This window comes from Bipolaris maydis, assembly GCF_028858645.1.
Source record: "Bipolaris maydis strain C4 unplaced genomic scaffold PSV08scaffold_1, whole genome shotgun sequence".
Taxonomy (NCBI): Eukaryota; Fungi; Ascomycota; class Dothideomycetes; order Pleosporales; family Pleosporaceae; genus Bipolaris; species Bipolaris maydis.
In genome coordinates this window covers 2,529,802-2,549,882 of record NW_027093857.1, presented here as the reverse complement: position 1 = coordinate 2,549,882, position 20,081 = coordinate 2,529,802, and the positions used below count along the sequence as shown (strand labels likewise).

General features: G+C 52.2%; 6 protein-coding genes across 6 annotated transcripts; 1 reads left to right on the top strand and 5 right to left on the bottom strand.

The window, feature by feature from the left end:
- Positions 1 to 10: 10 nt before the first annotated feature.
- On the bottom strand, positions 11 to 4,891 carry PSV08DRAFT_367511 (magnesium transporter NIPA-domain-containing protein; the record flags this gene model as incomplete). The annotated part of the gene is made up of 8 exons (XM_014220175.2): positions 11 to 769; positions 824 to 2,815; positions 3,060 to 3,227; positions 3,432 to 3,933; positions 3,987 to 4,278; positions 4,344 to 4,595; positions 4,658 to 4,818; positions 4,878 to 4,891. The coding sequence occupies 8 exons, from the start codon at positions 4,889 to 4,891 to the stop codon at positions 11 to 13; spliced, it is 4,140 nt and encodes a 1,379-aa protein (XP_014075650.2).
- A 1,746-nt stretch (positions 4,892 to 6,637) lies between these two features.
- Positions 6,638 to 9,955, bottom strand: PSV08DRAFT_376563 (uncharacterized protein; the record flags this gene model as incomplete). The annotated part of the gene is made up of 1 exon (XM_014220174.2): positions 6,638 to 9,955. The coding sequence occupies exon 1, from the start codon at positions 9,473 to 9,475 to the stop codon at positions 6,638 to 6,640; it is 2,838 nt and encodes a 945-aa protein (XP_014075649.1). The 5' UTR covers positions 9,476 to 9,955.
- A 283-nt stretch (positions 9,956 to 10,238) lies between these two features.
- PSV08DRAFT_258801 (uncharacterized protein) lies at positions 10,239 to 12,369 on the top strand. The gene is made up of 3 exons (XM_014220173.2): positions 10,239 to 10,365; positions 10,433 to 11,929; positions 12,009 to 12,369. The coding sequence occupies exons 1-3, from the start codon at positions 10,363 to 10,365 to the stop codon at positions 12,096 to 12,098; spliced, it is 1,590 nt and encodes a 529-aa protein (XP_014075648.1). The 5' UTR covers positions 10,239 to 10,362; the 3' UTR covers positions 12,099 to 12,369.
- Positions 12,370 to 12,709: 340 nt separating this feature from the next.
- Positions 12,710 to 15,020, bottom strand: PSV08DRAFT_406709 (uncharacterized protein; the record flags this gene model as incomplete). The annotated part of the gene is made up of 3 exons (XM_014220172.1): positions 12,710 to 14,668; positions 14,718 to 14,928; positions 14,989 to 15,020. 3 exons carry the CDS (start codon positions 15,018 to 15,020, stop codon positions 12,848 to 12,850), a joined length of 2,064 nt encoding a protein of 687 aa, XP_014075647.1. The 3' UTR covers positions 12,710 to 12,847.
- A 930-nt stretch (positions 15,021 to 15,950) lies between these two features.
- On the bottom strand, positions 15,951 to 16,679 carry PSV08DRAFT_242864 (uncharacterized protein; the record flags this gene model as incomplete). Its single annotated transcript, XM_066092293.1, has 2 exons — positions 15,951 to 16,537; positions 16,574 to 16,679. 2 exons carry the CDS (start codon positions 16,677 to 16,679, stop codon positions 15,951 to 15,953), a joined length of 693 nt encoding a protein of 230 aa, XP_065950012.1.
- Positions 16,680 to 16,973: 294 nt separating this feature from the next.
- Positions 16,974 to 19,005, bottom strand: PSV08DRAFT_406708 (glycoside hydrolase). The gene has a single exon (XM_014220171.1). The coding sequence runs from the start codon at positions 18,651 to 18,653 to the stop codon at positions 17,112 to 17,114; it is 1,542 nt and encodes a 513-aa protein (XP_014075646.1). The 5' UTR covers positions 18,654 to 19,005; the 3' UTR covers positions 16,974 to 17,111.
- Between the last annotated feature and the right edge of the window lie 1,076 nt (positions 19,006 to 20,081).

The window sequence follows — 20,081 nt, the reverse complement described above, 5'->3', positions numbered from 1 at the left end:
ATGACAGCACTTATGCCCCACCCATTTCAACGTCTCCGTCTACGTGCTGACTTGTGTACCCTTGATGTCCATTCTGATCACTACCACTGTCATCGTTGTCATCCTCTACATCTGCACTGGCCTTGCTCTTCCTCCTCTTCTTCTTGACACTGTAATCCATATCCAAGATCCTATAGTGCTTCCTGTCGCTTGCCAAAACCACAATCACTCGCCTGTCCTTTCGCCCGTTGACCACCAACTTGAGCGGTGTAAAGCGGCCTTCAAATACGTGGCGCGTGTACTTTTCTACGTCCTCGGGCGTTACGGGGATGGTTTGTCGAGAGGAATGCGCTACGGGTTTGCCTTGAGGGAGGAGGCAAGACGGGACTGCAGCGGGAGAAGAGATGGGGGTAAAGTATATCAACTGTTCTTTTTGATGTTGCTGGTGCTGCTTATGCATCGGTGACACGGTAGTGGGTGTATAAGGTAGAGAGACGATAACGTTGGTTGGCTTGGAGTGTTTCTTGCGGTCGCCATCTGACGGCGAGAGTTGCAAGAGGACAAGCAAGTTTTCGTCGTCTGCGAATTTGGCGTCGAGGATCTTGGTTGACGAGTTGTCTCCGGTGCTGAAGTCCAGTGTGGATATGGCGTGGGAGTGGAGATCGCGTGCTAGGTGGGATATACTATGGGCGTGGGCGAGGCGGTGGATGTGTAGATGGGCTGGTGTGGATTTTGAGGAGAAGAGGATATATGTCGACATGGTATCGGACCAAGTTTCTTGAGAAGGCTTCTTGAGATGTTAGTATCCCGATTGAGGTTGGAATTTGCGGGATATTCTTCTTACCTCAGATACCATTCGCATATCCGCCACAATATTCGATTCCTCATCTTCAGCTCCCATGTCTTCGAGGACAAGGCCCGAGTCCATTTGGATATTAGCCTGCTGCCATTTGCTCACCTGTTTCAGCAACCCCGTTACGCCCGTTGCCAAATGTCGCAGTACATGTTCCAAACACAGTGCCTCTTCCTTGAACGTTGCTCCTTCTTTCAGCAAAGCAATTGCCCTCTTTGTGTCTTCATAACTTGCCGCCTCCTTCTCTCGACTTTTGGGGTCCAACTGAGCTTCCGGCCCCAGGTAGAGAGCAACATCAGATTTGGTGAGGCCATACTGGATATATGCAAGGACCTGTGATACGTCGACTCCCGGATCCCGTTGTTCCATTTCTACGCGCGATTGGGATTCTGGCTCTGTAGCCTGGAAATCAATAGTGAAGCGCAGCCACTTGCTGAAGCTGTGAAATTGGCGCTTCTCTTCCGTCGCATAGAGCATGGCAGTATGAGCGAGCAGCCTCATGTTTTTCAGCGTTTCTAAAAGGGCTGAGAAGTCGGTGATGGGTCCGCTGAAGATCCAGTCTCGATCATGAAACTGCGCGAGACCACGCAAACGTGATACGACAATGGAGCAGCGGTCCAAGGCCGGGATGAGGTTCTCGTGAAGAAGGGCAAGAAGTGTTGTAAAGGAGGATGTGACGGTCGTGTCCCAACGCTTATGGCCTGCTTCTGCTAGCTCGTCGACCAGCCATTCTTTCATTGTAGGGTTACAATTCCCTGTACACGCTATGTGGAACAGATTCGTGACTAGGTCGCCCAACTCTTTCTCTTCGAGTGTCTCGCTTATGTTCATCATAAACTTTCGCGGCAAATCTTGCGCGTGTTTAAAGAAAGCCCTGACCCGTTGCAGGGTTTGTGTGATGTAAAGAAGAAGGTTCTGTAATTGCGAACTTTTTGCGGCTATGAGGTGGAGGTAGATTCCTGCGGTTGGGATGAAGTTTAGAGTGAGCGGAACAAAGGCGATACTCTTTCTTGCTGGCGAGGCAGCGGATATTGTCCGCATCAAAAGGCTGTGGGTACAGCTGTATGGATGGCTTGTATGCAATAGCGGCATATGTAATGTGTTCCATGTCTTCGGTAGTTGGACGTTGACTGTTTCTAGCGAATCGTATATTGACGGGTGTACGGTCCCTCGGTCAGATAAACGGATGAACATGTCCACAGAGTTATGATCCTTCAAGTGATGTGAATGCAACAACGAATCCACCTCGGCTTGAGAACCAAATGCACCGGAATCTGCCTGCGATACGCGCATGAACGGTAGTGCTGGGGGGAGCGGTATCGCAGGAAGTTTGGGCAATAGCGCTTCCGTGTCCATCATCGCAAGTTGATCTGGCAGATCGGGTGCAATATCCAAAGTTTGGAAATCAGGTTGCCGTTGCAGGAAATCCTCTAACGTTGTGTCATCCTTGAAAACATCCCAATCTTCGGTTGTAGGGTTCCCAAATGCATCAGTCTTCTCAGATGTGGTGCCATTCGTCTTTGACATCAACCCTGTTCTCTTTTTTACAGCATCGACATTGATGAAATTCAGACCCCAGCCTATACACTTGACCCGTGCTGGAGCTTCTTTTGTCATGCTACCATTTCCTTCTTCGACATCCGGTAGCATGACATCTTTGTGCGTAACCTTACCTGTTTCTGCACTGATCAGGTCTGTGCTCCCATCGCTCCAACTAACAGCGATACTTTTGCCGTTAAATTCCCACTGCAGTGCATCGACGCACACATCCTCGCTCTTTCTCTTTAGACCAAAAGCCCTTTGGCCGTTGATTCTATAGACATCTAGATTCTCCTCATCCGTGACTACTGCAACAAGATCCATGCTAGGGCAGTAGGATATCAAATGTGGGTGAATTGGATGTAATAGGGTCTTTTCTGCCTGCTGTAAAAGCTGACGTTCTTTTTGTGGGGTTGTAGTCGCCATAATTGCTGATTTGCTGGCCTCGAGGGCCGTTGTGTGAAAGGGCAAGAAGTTTGGGGGTGTGTGTATTCAGTGCTTATGATTTGTTTGTAGAAGCGCGTTCTAGTCCAAACATGACTAGCGCAGTCGCGCTATCACGTTCGCACATTACTCGTGCCTTGTCATGCCACAGAAGACGCGGGGCAAAATTCTGGTAATTGGCACTTTGACACAGTAGCCACAATGCCCATCTGGCCGCCTCAGCTTCATGGTTGCATAAACATACGCGTCTTGATGATTCGGAATATGAATGTCTGATATTCATCTGTGGAGAAATGATACCCAGCATAATCGCCGGGATTCCTCTGGGTATCAATGTCATGCTATCGTAGTACAAATACAAGTGGCCGGCACCTTTATCTCGGGGGCCATGTCCCAATCCTTCAAACCCATACTACAACAAGAGCCGTAAACGCCACTGTGCGGTGCAATGTGTTGCACAAACCACATCTAGTTCCCAAGTCACGAAGCGGGCAAGACATACCCATGGACGACCCAGAATAACAAAACTCTCTATGCACACACTCTCATCATTTTCTGGCTCGTTCTATCGACGCGCCGACTGATTCCTCTTTGGTTGCACAGAATCTTTCTGTACCCGCCCTCTGCCTGTCCCGCTGAGTCTGCCACTCAGCCGCGTCTCCTCATCAAAGCTGGGTCGCTTTGTGTTGCGACCGCTCTCCAGATCGTCATCACTATCACCGGCAAGGTCGCCCAGCTCGAACTGGTTCTCAGCATCGTAATCGTGCATCAGTGCACTTCTGTCGCCTGCATCTGCATAGCTAGACCTGCTGTTTCGGATGACGCCATTCGACTGGTGCTCATAAGGATCTCCGCTGCGTCGCGATTGCATACTACGTCTTGTAGGGAAGCCAGAAATGGCATCAGATGGCGGACCGTCCAATCGAGAGCCAAGTGCTGGATCGGCGCAAGGGTCTTCGCGCGATAGGTTGAGAAGGTATACACCAGAAAAGATAATAAGAAAACCACAAAGGAGAGAAATAGTGTTGACCGCAGACGTAGTGTTGAAGCCTTGGAACAAAAGACATGAAGCAACAAGTGTACAGGTTGTAAAAGTAACATAGTAGAGGGGGTTCACGCTAAATCACAAAAGTTAGCACACATGGGCGGAGGCTGCAACATGGAGACGTACATGTTTGTGGAAAACTGGCTCAGTGCCTTGTTGAAGTAGTTCATCTGAGTGAGGATGCACCCGACTACCAAGATGACGAAGACGTATGTCGAAGGATGGGTGAACTGGTTGTTTCCCGCAAATGTCATCTTAAGCGCGATACCAAAAGCCTTGATGAACATGATGGAAACGGAGCCGGAGGTGGAGCAGATGGAAAGGTAGATGAGGGGGTTCTTGCGACCGTACTTGGGCGCGATCTTGTAGATCATGAAGACGCAGAAGATGGCGCAGAAGGCGCAGTAGAAGAGGAAGCCTGTAGTGATGCCTTGTTAGTCGCTGCTGTACAAAGGCATATGGGAGAGGCTGGGCCAGACGTACCAGGCTGTAGAGCAAGGTCCAGAATCTCCTCGACCGACTGGACCTCCTTGTCTGGCGGCGCGTGTAGCACAATGATGACGGAGCCGACCAGACATATTGCGCAGCCAATCTTTCCCAAGCGACCCAATTGCTCGTCCAAAAAGTAGGAGCCGAGGACAGCACCAATGAGGACGGAGAGAGCTCCGAGGGGGGTCACGAGGATGGCGGGGGCGAAGGCATATGCAGCGAAGTTGAATATTTCACCGAGCACCACTGGAAAGCAAGTCAGCGCTGCAAAGGGCAGTGGCAGCGTGTCGCGATGTAGGCGCACTCACTTGTGATGATGCCTGCCCACCACACGGGGTTCTGGAGATATCCAAAGCCGTCTCCGTCGAAACCATGCTTTTCGATGGAGGCATTGAGACCCTTCTTGGTGATTACAAAACTCGCGCCGATGGCCAGGGACGAACTCATGGCCAGCATGAGCCCTATGTATCTGGCGTCACAGTCAGTGGCCCGTTGGTGGTAGCTGGGGGGTGCGGGCGCATAGCGTACTTGTCTTCCACCATGATGGCGCCGTGTAGAGGTCTATGCGACCTGTCTCAGCGGAATCGCGACCAGATGATGGAGGGAGGAGTGGCCGGGTCGCGGTGCAAGACTGGCGATGAAGAGGTGTATGTGAGTGCGCGTGTGAGGGTGTGTCTGTGTGTGTGTGTGCGTGTGCGCGGTGGAAGCTGCTGTGTACGGGGTTCGACGTTAGGGTGGGTTGGGGAGCGCAGCGTGGCGTGGCGGCGGGCTAGACGCAGACGTGCAGTGTGGGCACAGGCGGGTTATCGATAGGCCTCCGTACCGTGGCCTGGAGTGCCGAACAGAGCAATGCGGCGGCTACCGTCTTGCGCTATTGGTAATGGCGTGTTTGGCGGTGCTGAGGAGGCGACGCTGCAGCAGCAACGATGCAGTCTGGGTCGGGAATGCTTGCGCAGAGGCGCTGCGTGTTTCACCAGAGCACGGCCAAGGACGCTGTGCTCGCCTGTGTCGTGTCGAGCAAAGCCGGCCTGGAAACGAACGGACGAAACGAAGACAGATGCGATGCGGGCAGCAGGCGAGGCCGTCACAGCCGTGGCAGCGCGCGTGGCTAGTCGCGGTACAAATGGAGAGAATAGTAGTACATAAGAAGCGGCGTCAGGCCGGAAAAAGAAAACAACAAGCGAGCGTCGTGTGCAGGCAAGAGGCGTGGGCGCATGCGAGGGTGGCCATATGTAGTAGTGTTGGACCGGCTGGACATGCGCGAACAAGGAGAAACACTTGTCGGGCCTTGCCTTGCCTTGTCGTGTGGCGTGCCACCCTCGAGGTACGACTCCGCCGACGCCGACGCGCCAGTGTCAGCCCGCCCCAACGTTTCATGGCCGATTCACTCAACGCCAAGGTCATAGCTTGCCGATCTCCTCGTCACGCAGTCGACGCGGCCTCGGTCTCCTGCAATGTCGCCCTGCTCCCCTCTACTTGCTCTCCCCCCAACAACCTGCCGAACCATCAATCTGCCTCTGCCTCTGCATCTCCAGCCTCCCTGGCCCCGAGCCAGCCTGCGCCCCCTCATCCGGCCATACAGCCTCGTACACTTCTCCACCACGTGGCCCGCTGAGGCTGTCGATAATGTTAAAAAAAACTGCGCCTCGTCATGCCGTCTTTAGTCACCCCAAAATAGCAGGCCTCGTAACCCTCTTCCCCACAACCTGGTCGGCAAATATGGAGAGCCTAGACCATTCGTGTCATCACCGCCAGCAACCGGAACCTAATTTCTTAGGCCACGCCGAGCAATCGTCACAACGCTGCAAATAGTCCAAAGCCCACATAAGCTTTGCAGTCTTCCATTGAGAGCCCAGTCCTGTCTCTACATCCCTATCACTATCTTGGGAAAAAGCAAAAGTGCCTCGAAGCACTTGGGTATATCGCTCAAACTGCCTCGCCCCCTCTATGCCCCTTCGCCCCATCAAGCACCAGACAACGTCACCTCAGTCGTTATTCGCCCTACAAATCAATCGCCAACCAACCAGAACCAACGCAAAAATCATAATCCGGGGACGTCGTGCCGGGGTATAACAAAGGAAAATCGCCAGAGATTACCTTCCCTCTTACCTTTTGCCAAAGCCACAAGAAAAAAATCTCTCAAAAGCTCGTCGTGTGTTGTAATATCGGTCCTACAGTTAGTGTACACTTGTATTAGTTCAACCTTGGGTAGATTCCAGGGCGGCATGCCCATGTAGCTACTTGTTAGTATGTCTGAAGACCCGAAGACTCCGAGGACGGGGCGTCTTTCACACTCGCGCGCGTTTAGCGTCTACATGTACAGAGTCAGCGTTTGCGTTTCGCTTCAAGGGCAACCAGGCCATCACCGTACCTATAGAGTCGGATGCAATGTCCACTCCATGTCCAGCCTCGTCAATAGATCGCTTGTGTCCTTGTGAAGACACATCATGGGCGTCGGTAGACGAGGCCGTCGTAGGATCTGCAACCGAAGACGTTGCACTGCCGAGCTGTCCAGCCACGCCATCCTCTTCGTCTTGAGCCTCGACATTGTCGTCTTCATGTCCCGTCGTCGTCTCCGCAACGTCTTGGGCTAGGCCCTGGTCGACAGTCCACTGCGCATTGTCCACAGTCAAGACATCATTCGCGCCCGTCGAGTAATCGCCATCAACCTCTTCTCCATTCGTGAACTCCACCTCTGCTTGTTGCTCCAAGTCCTGGTATTCGTAGTCGCCATAGTCTTGGTTAGCATCGCCATCAAACTCAAACTTGGTGGTGTCATTTTGGACCTCATCCGATTGCGACTCATCGGCGTCGACTTCTTCAAGGGCCTCAAGCTCTTCAGCGTATTCCCAGTATTCATTGGGATCGCTGTCAAAGTCCTGCTCGGCGTCGACGTTAGGGTCTTCTGTAGTGTCAAAGCTGCCTTGGTCCTCGTCCCCGTTTGATTGCTTGCCAATACTTGGCGATCCTGCAGCAGGTGACTGCCTCTCCGCATTGGCTGCTTCGTCGCCTTGCATAGTGGCGGGCGAGGGCGAAGGTGATGGCTCAGTATGAGGTGCTTCTTCAGCCTCCTCGACAGCAGCGGACTCTTCGTCCTCTCCATCGCTGTAATCGATAATGTCGCCTTCCTCTTGCAAGCGACGGGCCTCAAGTTCCGCTGCAGTATGCTCATCAGACTGTGAGCGTGTCTGTTCAGGGTAGCCTTCAACCCTCTGTGTGTTTGTAGGGACTTCACTGGAACTAGGGGGCTGTGATGCGTGATCCACATCGTCATCCTCTTCATGACCTCCGGTGGACACGTTTTCAGTCGCAGCCTCTACGTTTTCGCCAACCTCAACACCCCCTTCCTGGGCAGAGTCTTGCGTGCCATCTTCATGGCCATACTCCTGGCCAGGATCTTGCTGAGGCTCAACCGCTGCGTAAGTCTGTTCATCTTGATTGTCTTGATCCTCCGGCTCAGGTTGGCCTCCTGCATGCAATTGGACATTGACGTCCTGTGGGGCCTGGTTTTCAATATTGCTTTGCTCGTTTGCATCTTCCGCGGGCCTTGCGCCATTCGAATATTCCTCATGCGTTTGCCCGTTCGAACCTTCTTCCTCTTGTGGTTGCGCACTCGCATCTCTCTCGTGGCTATCTCCCTCGTCATCCCCATGTTGCAGCTCCTGCTCCTGCTCCTGTTCTTGTCCCTCAGTGTCCCATTCGGTGTTTTCCTCGGCTGGAAGATCAAGAGGTGCACTATGAAAGTTAGTCTCGCCTGCAGCGATAGCAGCTTCGAGCCCCGAGTAGCCACGTCCATTGTCAGCATATCTCGCTATGTCTGCGAGCAAGGTAGCGAAGCGTGGACGATACATCAAAGTCACGTAAAACGAGTCTGGATCGTTGTTGCCGTCTTGTTCATGGAGGACATGATAATAGCCCACGAGGCGTTCAAGGGAGATGGCTACGCAAGCCGTGTTCTCCTCAAACAGCTCCATATTTTGAAAATGATCAAAGCGGAAGCCAATCTCCATTCCATTCAGCACCTCGTGGCCCAATGCTGAACGACACGCTTGGAAGAGATCTGACATGCTCGTTTTGGCCACTGATACGTCAGCAAGGAGCCAATCTCCACTGTTTTCATAGTCATGCTGCTTGAAAAGCCATAGTTCTTCGCCCATGCAATTCACAGTGATAGGTGGTAATTGCTGAAGAGAGATATCTTCCTCATGTTCAGTAACTTGAGCAGATTCATCATGATCATGGCTCGCAGGTTCCATGTGATTGTGACCACTTTCAGCACTTGAATGCTCTTCTTGGTCTTTGAGCGTAATGCCGCCATCGTCACCATCAGTCTGGGCATCTTCTTCATTAGGATCAGCTGACCGAGCACGGGGTGAGTTCTCATTGTTATCGCCTTTCGTGCTCCCGTCACCAACGACGTCAGGGTGCGCATGTGGGCTCTGTGAGTTTTTGCTTGTGTTCGTGGACATTAGAGCTTGTAAATCAGCAGGTATTTCGTCTTGTTGGACTGGTGCGTCCTGCGCCTGTGATGGTTCGTTTGGCTGAGCGGGCGCATCATGGGTCTCAAAGGGTTCATCTTGCTGAGCAGGCACATTCTGAATCTCAAAAGTTTCGTCTTGTTGAGTAGGTGCATCCTGGACCGGACCTGGTTCATCTTGCATAGAATCATGTTGCTGTAACCAGGGTGAACGAAGCGCTGTGTCGTGGTAATCATCGTCCTCTTCAGAATAGTCAAGCAGGTCTTCATCTTGGACTTCGGCTTCCGCCTGAGTGGCGATGGTCTCGGTTTCAGCAGGCTGTTCGGCGACGGCGTCGACGTCGACGTCGACGTCAACATCCACATCGACGTCTTGATCTTGGTAACTATAGTCCTCTTCGATGACATCCTCCTGGTCGACCATGTAATCATCATTGTCACCGCCGGGTGCAGTCTGGGCATCCATTCCATTCGCCGAGGCCGCATCGCCGATAGAGACATCATCATCCGGGCCATACGAAGGCGGAGGCTCTAAATCCAATTCGATGTCACCATCGTTGTAGCCGAGAATGCCATCGTCCGAGTGCAAGTCCATGTCATCGGCTGCAGTAATGTCGAAACTAGGCGTAGGATGCGTAGTAGCAGCCATGATAGCTGTGAGGTGGCGACAAAGGGGTTTGCGGGTCTAGGTATGTGTAGTGGTCGAAACGCGTAGATAAAGGAGCGTGGGGAGCGCGTCAGAGCTTGGTGCAAGTCACAAGGTGGCGATGCAACAAAGCGCAACACCGGAACGCAAACTTGATAGTGGGTGCACTGTGGCAAAGAAAAGCTAGAATCGCATGGTGAGGCGGTCTCTGATGGTTTTGCAGTCGTGAAGATGTGGACTGGGTGAGGGTGAGGGCGAGGAGGACAGTGGAAATGAGACAAAGTGCGCACAGCGGTGTTGGCGCTAGTACGGGAAAGAAGACTGGTGGGAGCGGGCAAGTGGCAGCAGAACGTGTGCAGTACGTGTACTTGGTGTAAACCTATCGGAAAAGCCGGGGCGGCCAGTGTTTCCGTCGTATCGGTTTAGAGTTGCAATTTTGAGCGTGCAAGAGAGGCTGCCTAGATGCGGGTTTCGCAATTGAAGAGTTGCTAGTGATGACCAGAGGGCATGGGCCGGAGAGGCTACTTAACAATGGCAGCCGGCGCTAGGCAAATGCGGGTGCACGTGACTCCAGGTGTCCACTTGGAACCTCCAGGTGTTGCGACTGGGTGCAGCTGCACCTTAGAGGCGGTGCCTGTCAACCTGCCTTCGTAATACCCAGAGACAATTTGCCCGGTCTTGTTACCACCTTTGGCTGGCTCTGCTACACTTTGTTCCTGGAATCTGCCTTCAAGATACGCTTGCTGTCTTGAACAACTGTCCGTCTCAATAATATTCCCCACCATCTCCAGCAACGCGGCTACACGTCCACAACCTTACCACCCAAGTCACCACTACTTTTCAGCCTCTCTCGTCTTCTTTTCAACACAGCCAGGTAGACATTAGCCACAATGGTATGCAATTGTACACGACACATGGCAGTCGACCCTCTATTCACCCGCACCAAGCTGACGAAGCCAGGTGGTCCTCGCGGCTTCAATATGCACAAGAGGCGGCAAGGCAGTCCTCTCGCGCCAATTCCGAGAAATGCAGCGCTCCCGTATTGAGGCTCTCCTCGCCTCTTTCCCCAAGCTCGCCGACAGTGGAACCCAGCATACCACCTGCGAACAGGACAACGTGCGCTACGTCTACCAGCCCCTCGACGAACTTTACATGGTCTTGATCACCAATCTACAATCCAACATCCTCCAAGACATCAACACTCTGCACCTCTTCGCCCAGGTCTGCTCCTCGATATGCAAGTCTCTCGATGAGCGCGAGATTCTCAAAAACGCTTTCGAGCTTCTGACGGCCTTTGATGAGATTGTCACACTAGGATATAGGGAGAACTTGACCATGAGCCAGATCAAGACTTTCTTGGACATGGAGTCACACGAGGAGCGTATTCAAGAAATTATCGCACGGAACAAGGAGCTTGAGGCTTCGGAGGAGCGCAAGCGCCGGGCCAAGCAGCTCGAGATGCAGCGCAAGGAGATGTCGAGATCGCAGCGAGCGGGTGGAGGTATGGGAGGAGGTATGGGAAGCGGCATGGGAGGTGGAATGGGTGGTCGATCGCCATCGTATCCTACCTTCACACCCAGCGTGCCCACGACCAACGTTACAGACACCTACGACTCGTATGAAGCCGAGAAGAAGAAGGCATCGAGCAAGCCATTGGCTCTCGGCAAGAAGGGTATGCAGCTCGGAAAGAAGAACAAGACCAGCAACATGTACGAGCAAGTCACTGGTGAGGTCGCGCCAGCTGAAGAGGAGCCGCTTGTTGCACCTAAGCCAAGTGCATCCGCTGCAGCAGCCCCAGCAAGCGCACGCCAATCGACCTCGACTGACCGCGAACCCGTCCACATTACCACCAGCGAGACCATCTCGGCGAGACTCGACCGCGAAGGTCTTCTCAAGTCATTTGAAGTCAAGGGCGAGATGCAACTCAAGATCACCGATGCTTCTTTCACACAGGTCAAGCTGGACCTGGCCACGGGAGACACTCGTGGTGCTCAACTTATGACACATCCTAAAGTCGACAAGACAGTCTTCAGGAACGACAAGGTCATTCAACTTGCTGACACAAGCAAGGGTTTCCCATCAAACATGGGTATTGGCGTCATGAAGTGGAAGCTGGCACCACGACCAGACGATATTTCGGACCCACCTATCACATTCCGTGTCTGGGTCGAGGACTCTGGCAACATGTACAACATCACAGTCGAGTATGAGCTTACCGGTGGCGACTCGCTCAAGGATGTTACTGTCGCCATCCCTTACCAGACGGATGAGCCTAACGTGTCTTCTTTTGACGCCGTCTACGAAGTCAGCGGTGATAGTATCGAGTGGAACATTGGTGCCGTCGACGAGGCGAACAGCTCTGGTAGCTTTGAGTTTGAGGCTCAAGCCGGCAGTGACTCTGAATTCTTCCCCATGAACATTCGCTTCAGCAAGAGCACACCTTTTGTAGATGTAGATGTAAGTCTTTATTGCGATCGTCAAGCTCATCCACTAGAAAACAAGCACAAAAGAAAAAGCATACTGATCAAGACTGCAGGTCTCGTCTGTGACCCTACTCTCCATGGGTCAAGATATCAGCTTCTCCAAAGACGTAAAGTCTGTTGCCGAAAACTACACCATCTCATAAGCGATGTCATGTTTCTGTTAAAGACGCAAGCGGAATCTATTACCAGCAGCAAGGAGTGGGCGAATGTGCTGAGGACTGTAGGTTCCCTGGGCTATACTTGGGAAGTCAGATGTAGAGGGGTCCAGATAGACACTTAAAACTGGAAATGACATGGATTTGTGCTGAGAACAGAAGACTTTGACTTGTCTACGAAGGTGAAAGTGGAATTGCCGTTGTATACTCGAACATCATATGTGGCAGGTCATGTCATAAGAAATGAAACATGTTATGCAAATTGAATGTTGAGGTGGTGAAAGAGGGGCCCAACAACACCAAGTCCACAGGTTCACCAAGCACACACTGACAACAAAGGAAAGAAGACCATGTAGCAAAATATCCAAAGTTAAATTGCATTCAGCTATCGCTAATCCCGCTGTACAATAACAACAACAAAGGTCGTCAATGGTATATATAGTAAAAAAAAAGCTGTGGACAGCAAAAAAGGGGACAGGAGCACAGCAAAACCGCAACGCTTCAACAGCCGCACCTTGTCAAGAAGAAGAAGAAAAAAAGAACAGCGAGGTATCAAAACAGCCCAATAGAAAGCGGTGCCGCAAGTTATAAAAAAAAAAGCCAGAAATTCTAATATTGTATCGGCCGTTAAGATCTCTCTCTCACTCACTCAAAAAAAAGTCATCATAATGAGGATATACGTGTGTGTCAGTCGCCCGCAACATGTAAAAAAAAACAAGGCATGCGCGCGAATGATGTCAAATCAGGGCATCACCGAGGAAGCCAAAATCCTCCATAAGGGCATCAAGGCGACTAACGGCACTCTCTCTATGCAGACTGATATTGCGCCGATGCATGATGCGTTCGACTCTGACCTCGCTCTCCGGCAGCGTACTCTTGCTCGTTGTCTCGTCAGCGGGCAGACTGTACTGAAAGCCGAGGCCGAAGCAGGCGGCTTGGCGGCGGGAGGAGGTGGTGGAGAGGATGTGGGGCGAGGAAGGGGGCGAGGAGAAGAGATCGGAGCCAAAAGTTGAGATGCGGAGTTCGGAGAGGCGGGGTGGGGTTGAGATGCGGTGGGTGGAGGTGGTGTCTTCTTCGTAGTCTTCTACTTCTTCGTCGTTGTTGGATGAGGAAGAAGAGGAAGTAGAAGGGGAAGATGGGGTGGTTGTGGTGGTGGTTGGGAGTTGGAGTTGGGAGAGGAGGTGCGATAGGTGGGTTGGAGAAGAGGGGGTAGGGTCCGCGTATGAGTAGCGGATTAGCAGGCCCTGGGGTATGTCTGCATCGCTGTCGTTGCTGGTGAGGGAGCTGAAGGTTGGGGAGAGGACGATTTCGTCATCCTCCGAGATGGGGGAGTTGTAGCCGATGGAGTCGTTGCTCCAGGTGGAGAAGTGGCTGCGGGCTTTTTGTTCGAATTGCAAATCCAAATCCAAATTCAAGTTGTCCAGGCGCTCTTCGTCTTCGGCTTCTTCAAACTCGTCTTCTGACTGTTCGGCTTCGGAGTTCGTGGTTGGAGAACGATTGCAGGCATATAGGGGTGCGGGTATTAGGTAGCGCGGAAGTGCGGGAAGCTCCTTGTCGAGAAGCGACTTCCGGAATGTTGGATTGGGACGCTCACCATGGCTAGATGTAGGGCGCTCGTCTGGTGTTGGGGCCCCAAGGTAGCTAGAGGGTCGCGATAAGATAGGGGCAGATGGGGTGTCATCCTCCACCACGGTGTCCTTCTCTTGGGGATTTTGCATCAACTTGGGTGAGGTGAGCCATGGATCATTAGAGAAGAGATAGTGCCGTGTTCGCCTTGTATCTGCTGAATTGGCACGAAGTCTGGATTGCTCGATCTGGAATTCACTAGTGATGATTGAGGAGGGCACATGTGATCGTCTGCGCGTAGGGCGCTCCTCTATTGCCGATAACTCCGCAGGTCCAAAAGCAGAGTCCAGATCAGGGTCCACAGGATGCGATGCCAATGGGGAGAACTTCCTTCTCAATGAGGGCAAAGACCGCTGCGGCGTAGTCTCTGGTTGGGCCTCTCGTATTGATTCAACTGATGGACGATACACTGATAAGGGGATGAGGTTGAGGTCTTCTCCACCACTGACAAGCACAGGCGAGCTGATGTCCAACTCTCTGGGTTTCGATCCACATCGATTTCTCGAGTTGGCTCGTTTTGAGGCCAGTTTGTCTTTTAGGGCCTTGAAGTCTGCGAAGATAGGAGTGGAAGGCAAGTAGGGCGATGCTGATGCGCTTCGCGCATGGCGCACAGTGTGTGGCGACAAGAAACAATCCATGGGCGCATGTGTCGCAGACCGCGGGGTCCAGGGCGAAGGCAAAGGAAGCGTAGATGCCTCTGGTGTCCCCGCTGGCCTTGAAGTAGGATGCGACCTTGGAGGCGTAGGTGGAACTGGCGTAAGATATCTATCGTTGGGATTACGTGTAAAAGCGAAAGTTGTGTCAGAGTGGCTGCGACCGTGTCCTTCACGAGGTACATCCAGAACGTTGAGGCGCTGACCTGGCAGAAGAGGGCAAAACGTTGTAGACTCTTCAGCAGGGTTGTGTAGTTCCTCATCACCGTCAATCTTGTACTATATTGCTGTCAGCTTGCAAAGCCGCCTGGTATAGCAGCGAACATACATAGTACCAATAAGTGCCACCCATTTTTAGTGGTCCGTCGCGTTTTGGTGATTGCTGGGTCAAGTCTCCGTCGCAGATAATGTCAGAAAAAGTAAAGCACCCTTTCCATATATTACGGCCCCCGCGTGAGTCGAGTTCCAGTGGGTATGACCGGGTAAAGTTATCCCAGGATCCAAGTAATACTACACTGCGTAGTGCGGCAGGGCAGTGGCTTGATACGAGGGTGAGCGACGGGCACTGAAGTAGGAGGCACAGAGGGGGGTAGACATACAAGAGAAAAGTGTGGAGAGTGGTGTTGTCCATGGCCACGATAGCGGAAGAATCTAGGCTGATAACAGTAAGGCCTGTCAACTTTGAAGCGCGTATGCGTCTAAGCCCTGGCTCAGTCTGAGGAGTTGCATGGGACCAAGAGTGTCAAATATAGAAGTCCATGCAGAAGTACGTGTTGGTTTGTTTGAGCCTGATCCTTGTGTATGGCCGCGTCAGAGGAATGTCCAGGAAACGGGGCAAAACAATTCAGTGATTGGTGGGCGGAATTCAAGCGTTTAGAAGAATGCTGAAACCGAGCCCTCGAGGGTGTATGTCGGAATACGGCGAGGCTGACCGGGGGAGGCACACGCTGCCTGAGGAATGGAGAGCCGGCCTGTGAAATTTCCGCAGCAAACAAAAAAGCCTCGATGTTTTATGCAGGCTGTTGCCGACCGGCAGCACAGTGTTGGATTGTGGAGACTGAGGCTCAGTTGGGGAGGGCCAAGATTGGTGGGTTTGGCGCCTGTGGATGATGTTGGTATATAGGTGGTGAGGGAGGATGCAGGCTGAGCGCTTAGCATCGACGTCCAAATCGCTGAAATGTCGGCTAAGTGAAACACTCTATGCGAAACGGGCCGAGGGCCTGTGTATACTAAGTAAAAGAGAGGGTATGAAAAGGAAAGAAGACCAGCGGCGGATCGTAGGTCGGAGATGTAGGTTGATCTGGTCGGGGGGAGCCACTACGCGAATGACAGCCAGCCACTGGCGCCTTCTCGCTATGCCAGGAAAAAAGAGCAATGTCAAGCGGGCGCGGGCTTTTGGGAGCAGATGGATTTTAGATGCCTGATTCAAAACACGCCAGATTCTGAGGTGCATTATCGGACTTATGCGATGATGCGCTCCCGTTGGTTGGCGGGGCCGTCCACCAGAGAGGAGACTTCAGCTCCTTCATTTCCTCAGCCGTGCTCTCTCCATGACGGCAGGCTATTGCCCTCGGGTGCATATGAGGCCATCGATGCCGCTAGCATTTACCTTATCATAATTGGCACCACGGATAGTTTGGGTCGCGCAGCAGCGGACGGGCCTGGTTTGTGTGCGGGTGCAAGAGAACGAGAAAAAGTGCGCATAGGGTTCAAGAAGCCAAGCCACGGGCAGGTTGTCCGCGGGAGGAGCTGAAAAGGTACGGTAGATCGCATCTTGCTTGATCCCAGGCTCCCCTGCTGTCGCTGGCCAACGGCATCCCAGACACGATTCAAGGGAGCGCGCGGTTACGCTGTGGGCCGCCACACAGCGACGCTTAACTCGCGGGCCCCTGACACGATCGTCTCCTACGGACCAAGCGACCCCACTCACAGCAGGTCGAGCGTCCACGAGGCGTTGCAACAACGCCATGGTCGCCGGGTTTCCGGTCCTGGTCGTTGCTGAGGACACGGCATGGGTTATCTCGTGGGGGCTGTTTGCTTGCTTCTCTCCACCATGACCACGACCACGACCATTGGCATCACGGAGCCGGCTCCTCATACGACCCCGCTCCCACCAACGGCCACCCTCGCCCCAACCCCAAGGCCAGCCTAGACATGTAGCCAAAGCATGTGGCCGTCACAAACGCCTGACAGTCGATAGTGTAGCGCTGGTTGCGGCACAGGTCTCACTGCTGGGCCGGGAATGGCCAGTCGTTAGTATGACCAGGCCAAGCCTCCCTTTGCTTTGCATTGCATTGCATACCTTGGAAGCGGAGCCTGCTACGTTGCCATGACGGCCACGAGAACCCTCGGTGCCGGCATTTATCAACCCTGTTTTGTTTGACTCTGCTAAGTGTGCTGCAAACGCCCATGTCCGGGAACGGGTGCGCGCGTGTCATGCATAGCCTGTGTGTTTTTTGTTTTTTTTTCACACATGGATGAGTTTGGTACGCGGCAGGCATGTGTTCCACCTCACATCGTTCATCCCTTGAACACATGTCAGTTGCATGCAGGGTCACTTGTCGAGCAGAGGGCAAAAAGCAATGACGTGCCACAGCAGGCGTTGCCTGGCAATCTATATGACATTTGTAGCACATGGTTTCAAGCCCTGGTGCATTGACGGGCATTTGCTGACTGCATTTCCGATAATCGTCCGTCCGTGATAGGACTAGTCTCCCGAGTTTTACTGGAAACTCGTCTCCAGCAATGCCGGCTTGCGATCTTCAAGATCCAAAAGCATCTGCCCAAAAAGTCCGTTCGCCCACGAGAACCATTGCCTTGTCCAATCACTCGCGTTGAACGAGTTTACGCTTTCATGAATGAGGCCCAACCCATCAGTGCTGCTAACGATTTGCCTCAACTCGTTCACAATCTCAGCATCGTCATTACTCGTGAGGATGCGTACAATAGATGCCATAGGCCACGCTTTACCTAATCCTACATGTGGTCCGCCAATTGCGTTGATAACAGGCCCCCTCATATAATAGGGGTTTGTCGCGCTGAGAACTAAGTTACGCGTGTTGGCGTACGTCTCGTTATTGACCGGGTACTTGTAAAAGGGCGCAGAGAGAAGGCCCGGAATGTTGGCGTCGTCCATGATGTTACGCCCGCCATACCCGTCAATCTCAAACGCGTAGATTTTGCCGAAAGTGGGATGATCAACTGTCGCATGCTTCTCAATGCTAGTACGCAGTGACTCTGAGAGTGCAGACATCCTCTGCGCAAGCGCTTTGGTGTTGGTGCCATTCAGCTTTCCCATAATCTCAGCAGTGGGCGCCAGGAATGAGCTGAACATCATATTGGCGGGAATAAAGAGCTGGTAGATGGTAGAGTCGTCGCTAGGCCTGAATCCGCTTCGAATCAAGCCTGTACCATTGGCGACTGGATTTCCGATTCCATAGTTGGAAAACGTCTCGGTAGCTAGTACGTTTAAGCGCTGAAATGTATATGGGCTATCCAAAACAGCTCCGTCCGCACCATATGTCGGGAGCGTCATATCATCTGCAACGTTTAGAACGGCTTCAACAGCCTGTACCCACTTGAATTTTCCAAAGAACTCAATGTCCCCGGTTGCCTGGTAGTAATCGGCAGATATTTGCAAAAACGCTGCGAGCGAGTCTAGCTCATACTTGCATTCAAATACACTCTGGTTGGAGTACGTAGGGTGGACCTGATCTGTATTCGAGTAGCCGTTGGTGGCTGGAGGGATACCGCTTTCGGTGGGTGCCTGAAATGAGTTGCAATACGGAGATGTGAGCAGATACCGCGCCTGCAAGTTGATAACACCGCGGTATAGACTTGCAATGGAATTGGCATCGCTACTCGCGTTCAGCAGTGGCAGGTAGCTCTGCATCTGATTCGACGAGTCCCGCAACCACATGGCATCGATGTCTCCAGTAATGACAAAAGTCAACTCTTCCTCTGCGTTGTCGGCAGCATATCCCTTCCATTTGATGGCCGTGTCGAGCGTGTTGGGGTATGCATTCTGAAAAAGGCGATACAGATCCGGATCCTTGATGACGTCCTTCATGCGGGTGATGACATCTTCAAGGCCTTGAGATTTAAAGGTTCGGCACTCTTCTGACGGCCGCTGGTAGGCAAGACGGTACTTGCCTGAGCTTAGCGGCTCATGTATCTGTGTCGCGTAGTCGCTGTAATCTGGGCATTGTGCTGAGACTAGCAAAGGCACGCTGGAAAGCACACCGAGAAGCACTTGGTTGCGCATGTTGCAGTCAGGTAGCAAGACGGACTCGCAGTATTAAGGAAACCGACTATGGAGCGAAAGCGCAACGAAGAGCAAGCAGGAGCTCAAAGCTGCATATTGATGGTCTACAAGCACTTACATATGTACATAGCGACCTGGCCATGGTTGCATACCACCGGTATGTACCTACTATGTGCTTTGGCCACGCCGACGTCACTACGCTTGTGATCCGGATTGAGAATGTCACCCGATAGGTAGAGATGGCACAAATGAAGAAGGTCCAAGACTACCGGTGGCCAGCAATTGGTGCGCAGAAATAGTCAAATGACTAGTTGCGGGGAAGTAAGTGTTTGTATTGGTTCTTTTGGTTGCCATAGCTGGGGTAGGGCAGTATTGAGTGGGACGATCGGCGGTGGCGGTAGGCATGCCTATCCTGGGCATGAGGTGACAAAAGCTTGTCAAGCAGAACATACTGTGGTAGTAGGGAAAAGCTTCGTACGTAACGTAAAGACACTAAAAACGATGATCAGGCGCTTCTTTGGATGAATCTATGCCCAATCTATCAGAGAGAAAGTCTAATAAGATGTTCTAAATGGTTTCAACGGACGCTAAGCTACATATAGTATAGGTCTTGCTGCTTACCCCAGCCTGTGTTACGCCGAGCACATACATGATTTTGGCCTATCACCACAGTATAGCAGCGACCTAACTTAAAATTGGCATTGAGCGCATAATGAACTCTTGTAGTTGTAAACGGATTCATGGTGTTTGGAAATGAGAACTGTCTTTAGACACTTGGATACTTCGGCAGTTGAAAAGGAAACAACCACAAGGCGTTAGCGTGAGGGGATTCCGGGCAACCTCATATGTCATACCCCGTCGGACCAACTCCGGCTGCAGTCACCAGAAAAAAAGCATGGGCATGTCCATGTCCGGGAGACCTTTGCAGGACTAGGCAAAACAATAAAGCAAAAAAAGTTTGAAACACTGTACCGGTATATGTACAAATCAGGTACGGAGCATCCACCTCCAGTGCGACATGGCGGCACAAAAAGATAACCGGAATAGTGTAACCAAGGCCGGCCCGGTTGTGAAACAACTGCCGGAGGCGTATTGTAACGTGTAGTCTCCACCTAATCGATTCTGCACCTTACCCTTGCCTTTTGGTATATAATCAACGAGGAGGATGCGTCCTGAAATTTGTGTGTTCATATTTTTTTTGTTAAAAGGTGATGCTTCTCTTCTTCATTTGTAAGTGAAAAAAAATATGATAAATGTTGGCATACGCGACCATCTTCTAGAGCGTAGTTCGACAATTCCTCATCGGAGTACTCCTACAGGGACGTTTTGGAACATTTCGCAACACTTACAATATTTGGATACTCTGTAGTAGACCTATGTGTCAGGCTACTTGGGGTAAGGAGGGTGTGGATAATCTGCAGGGTCTTG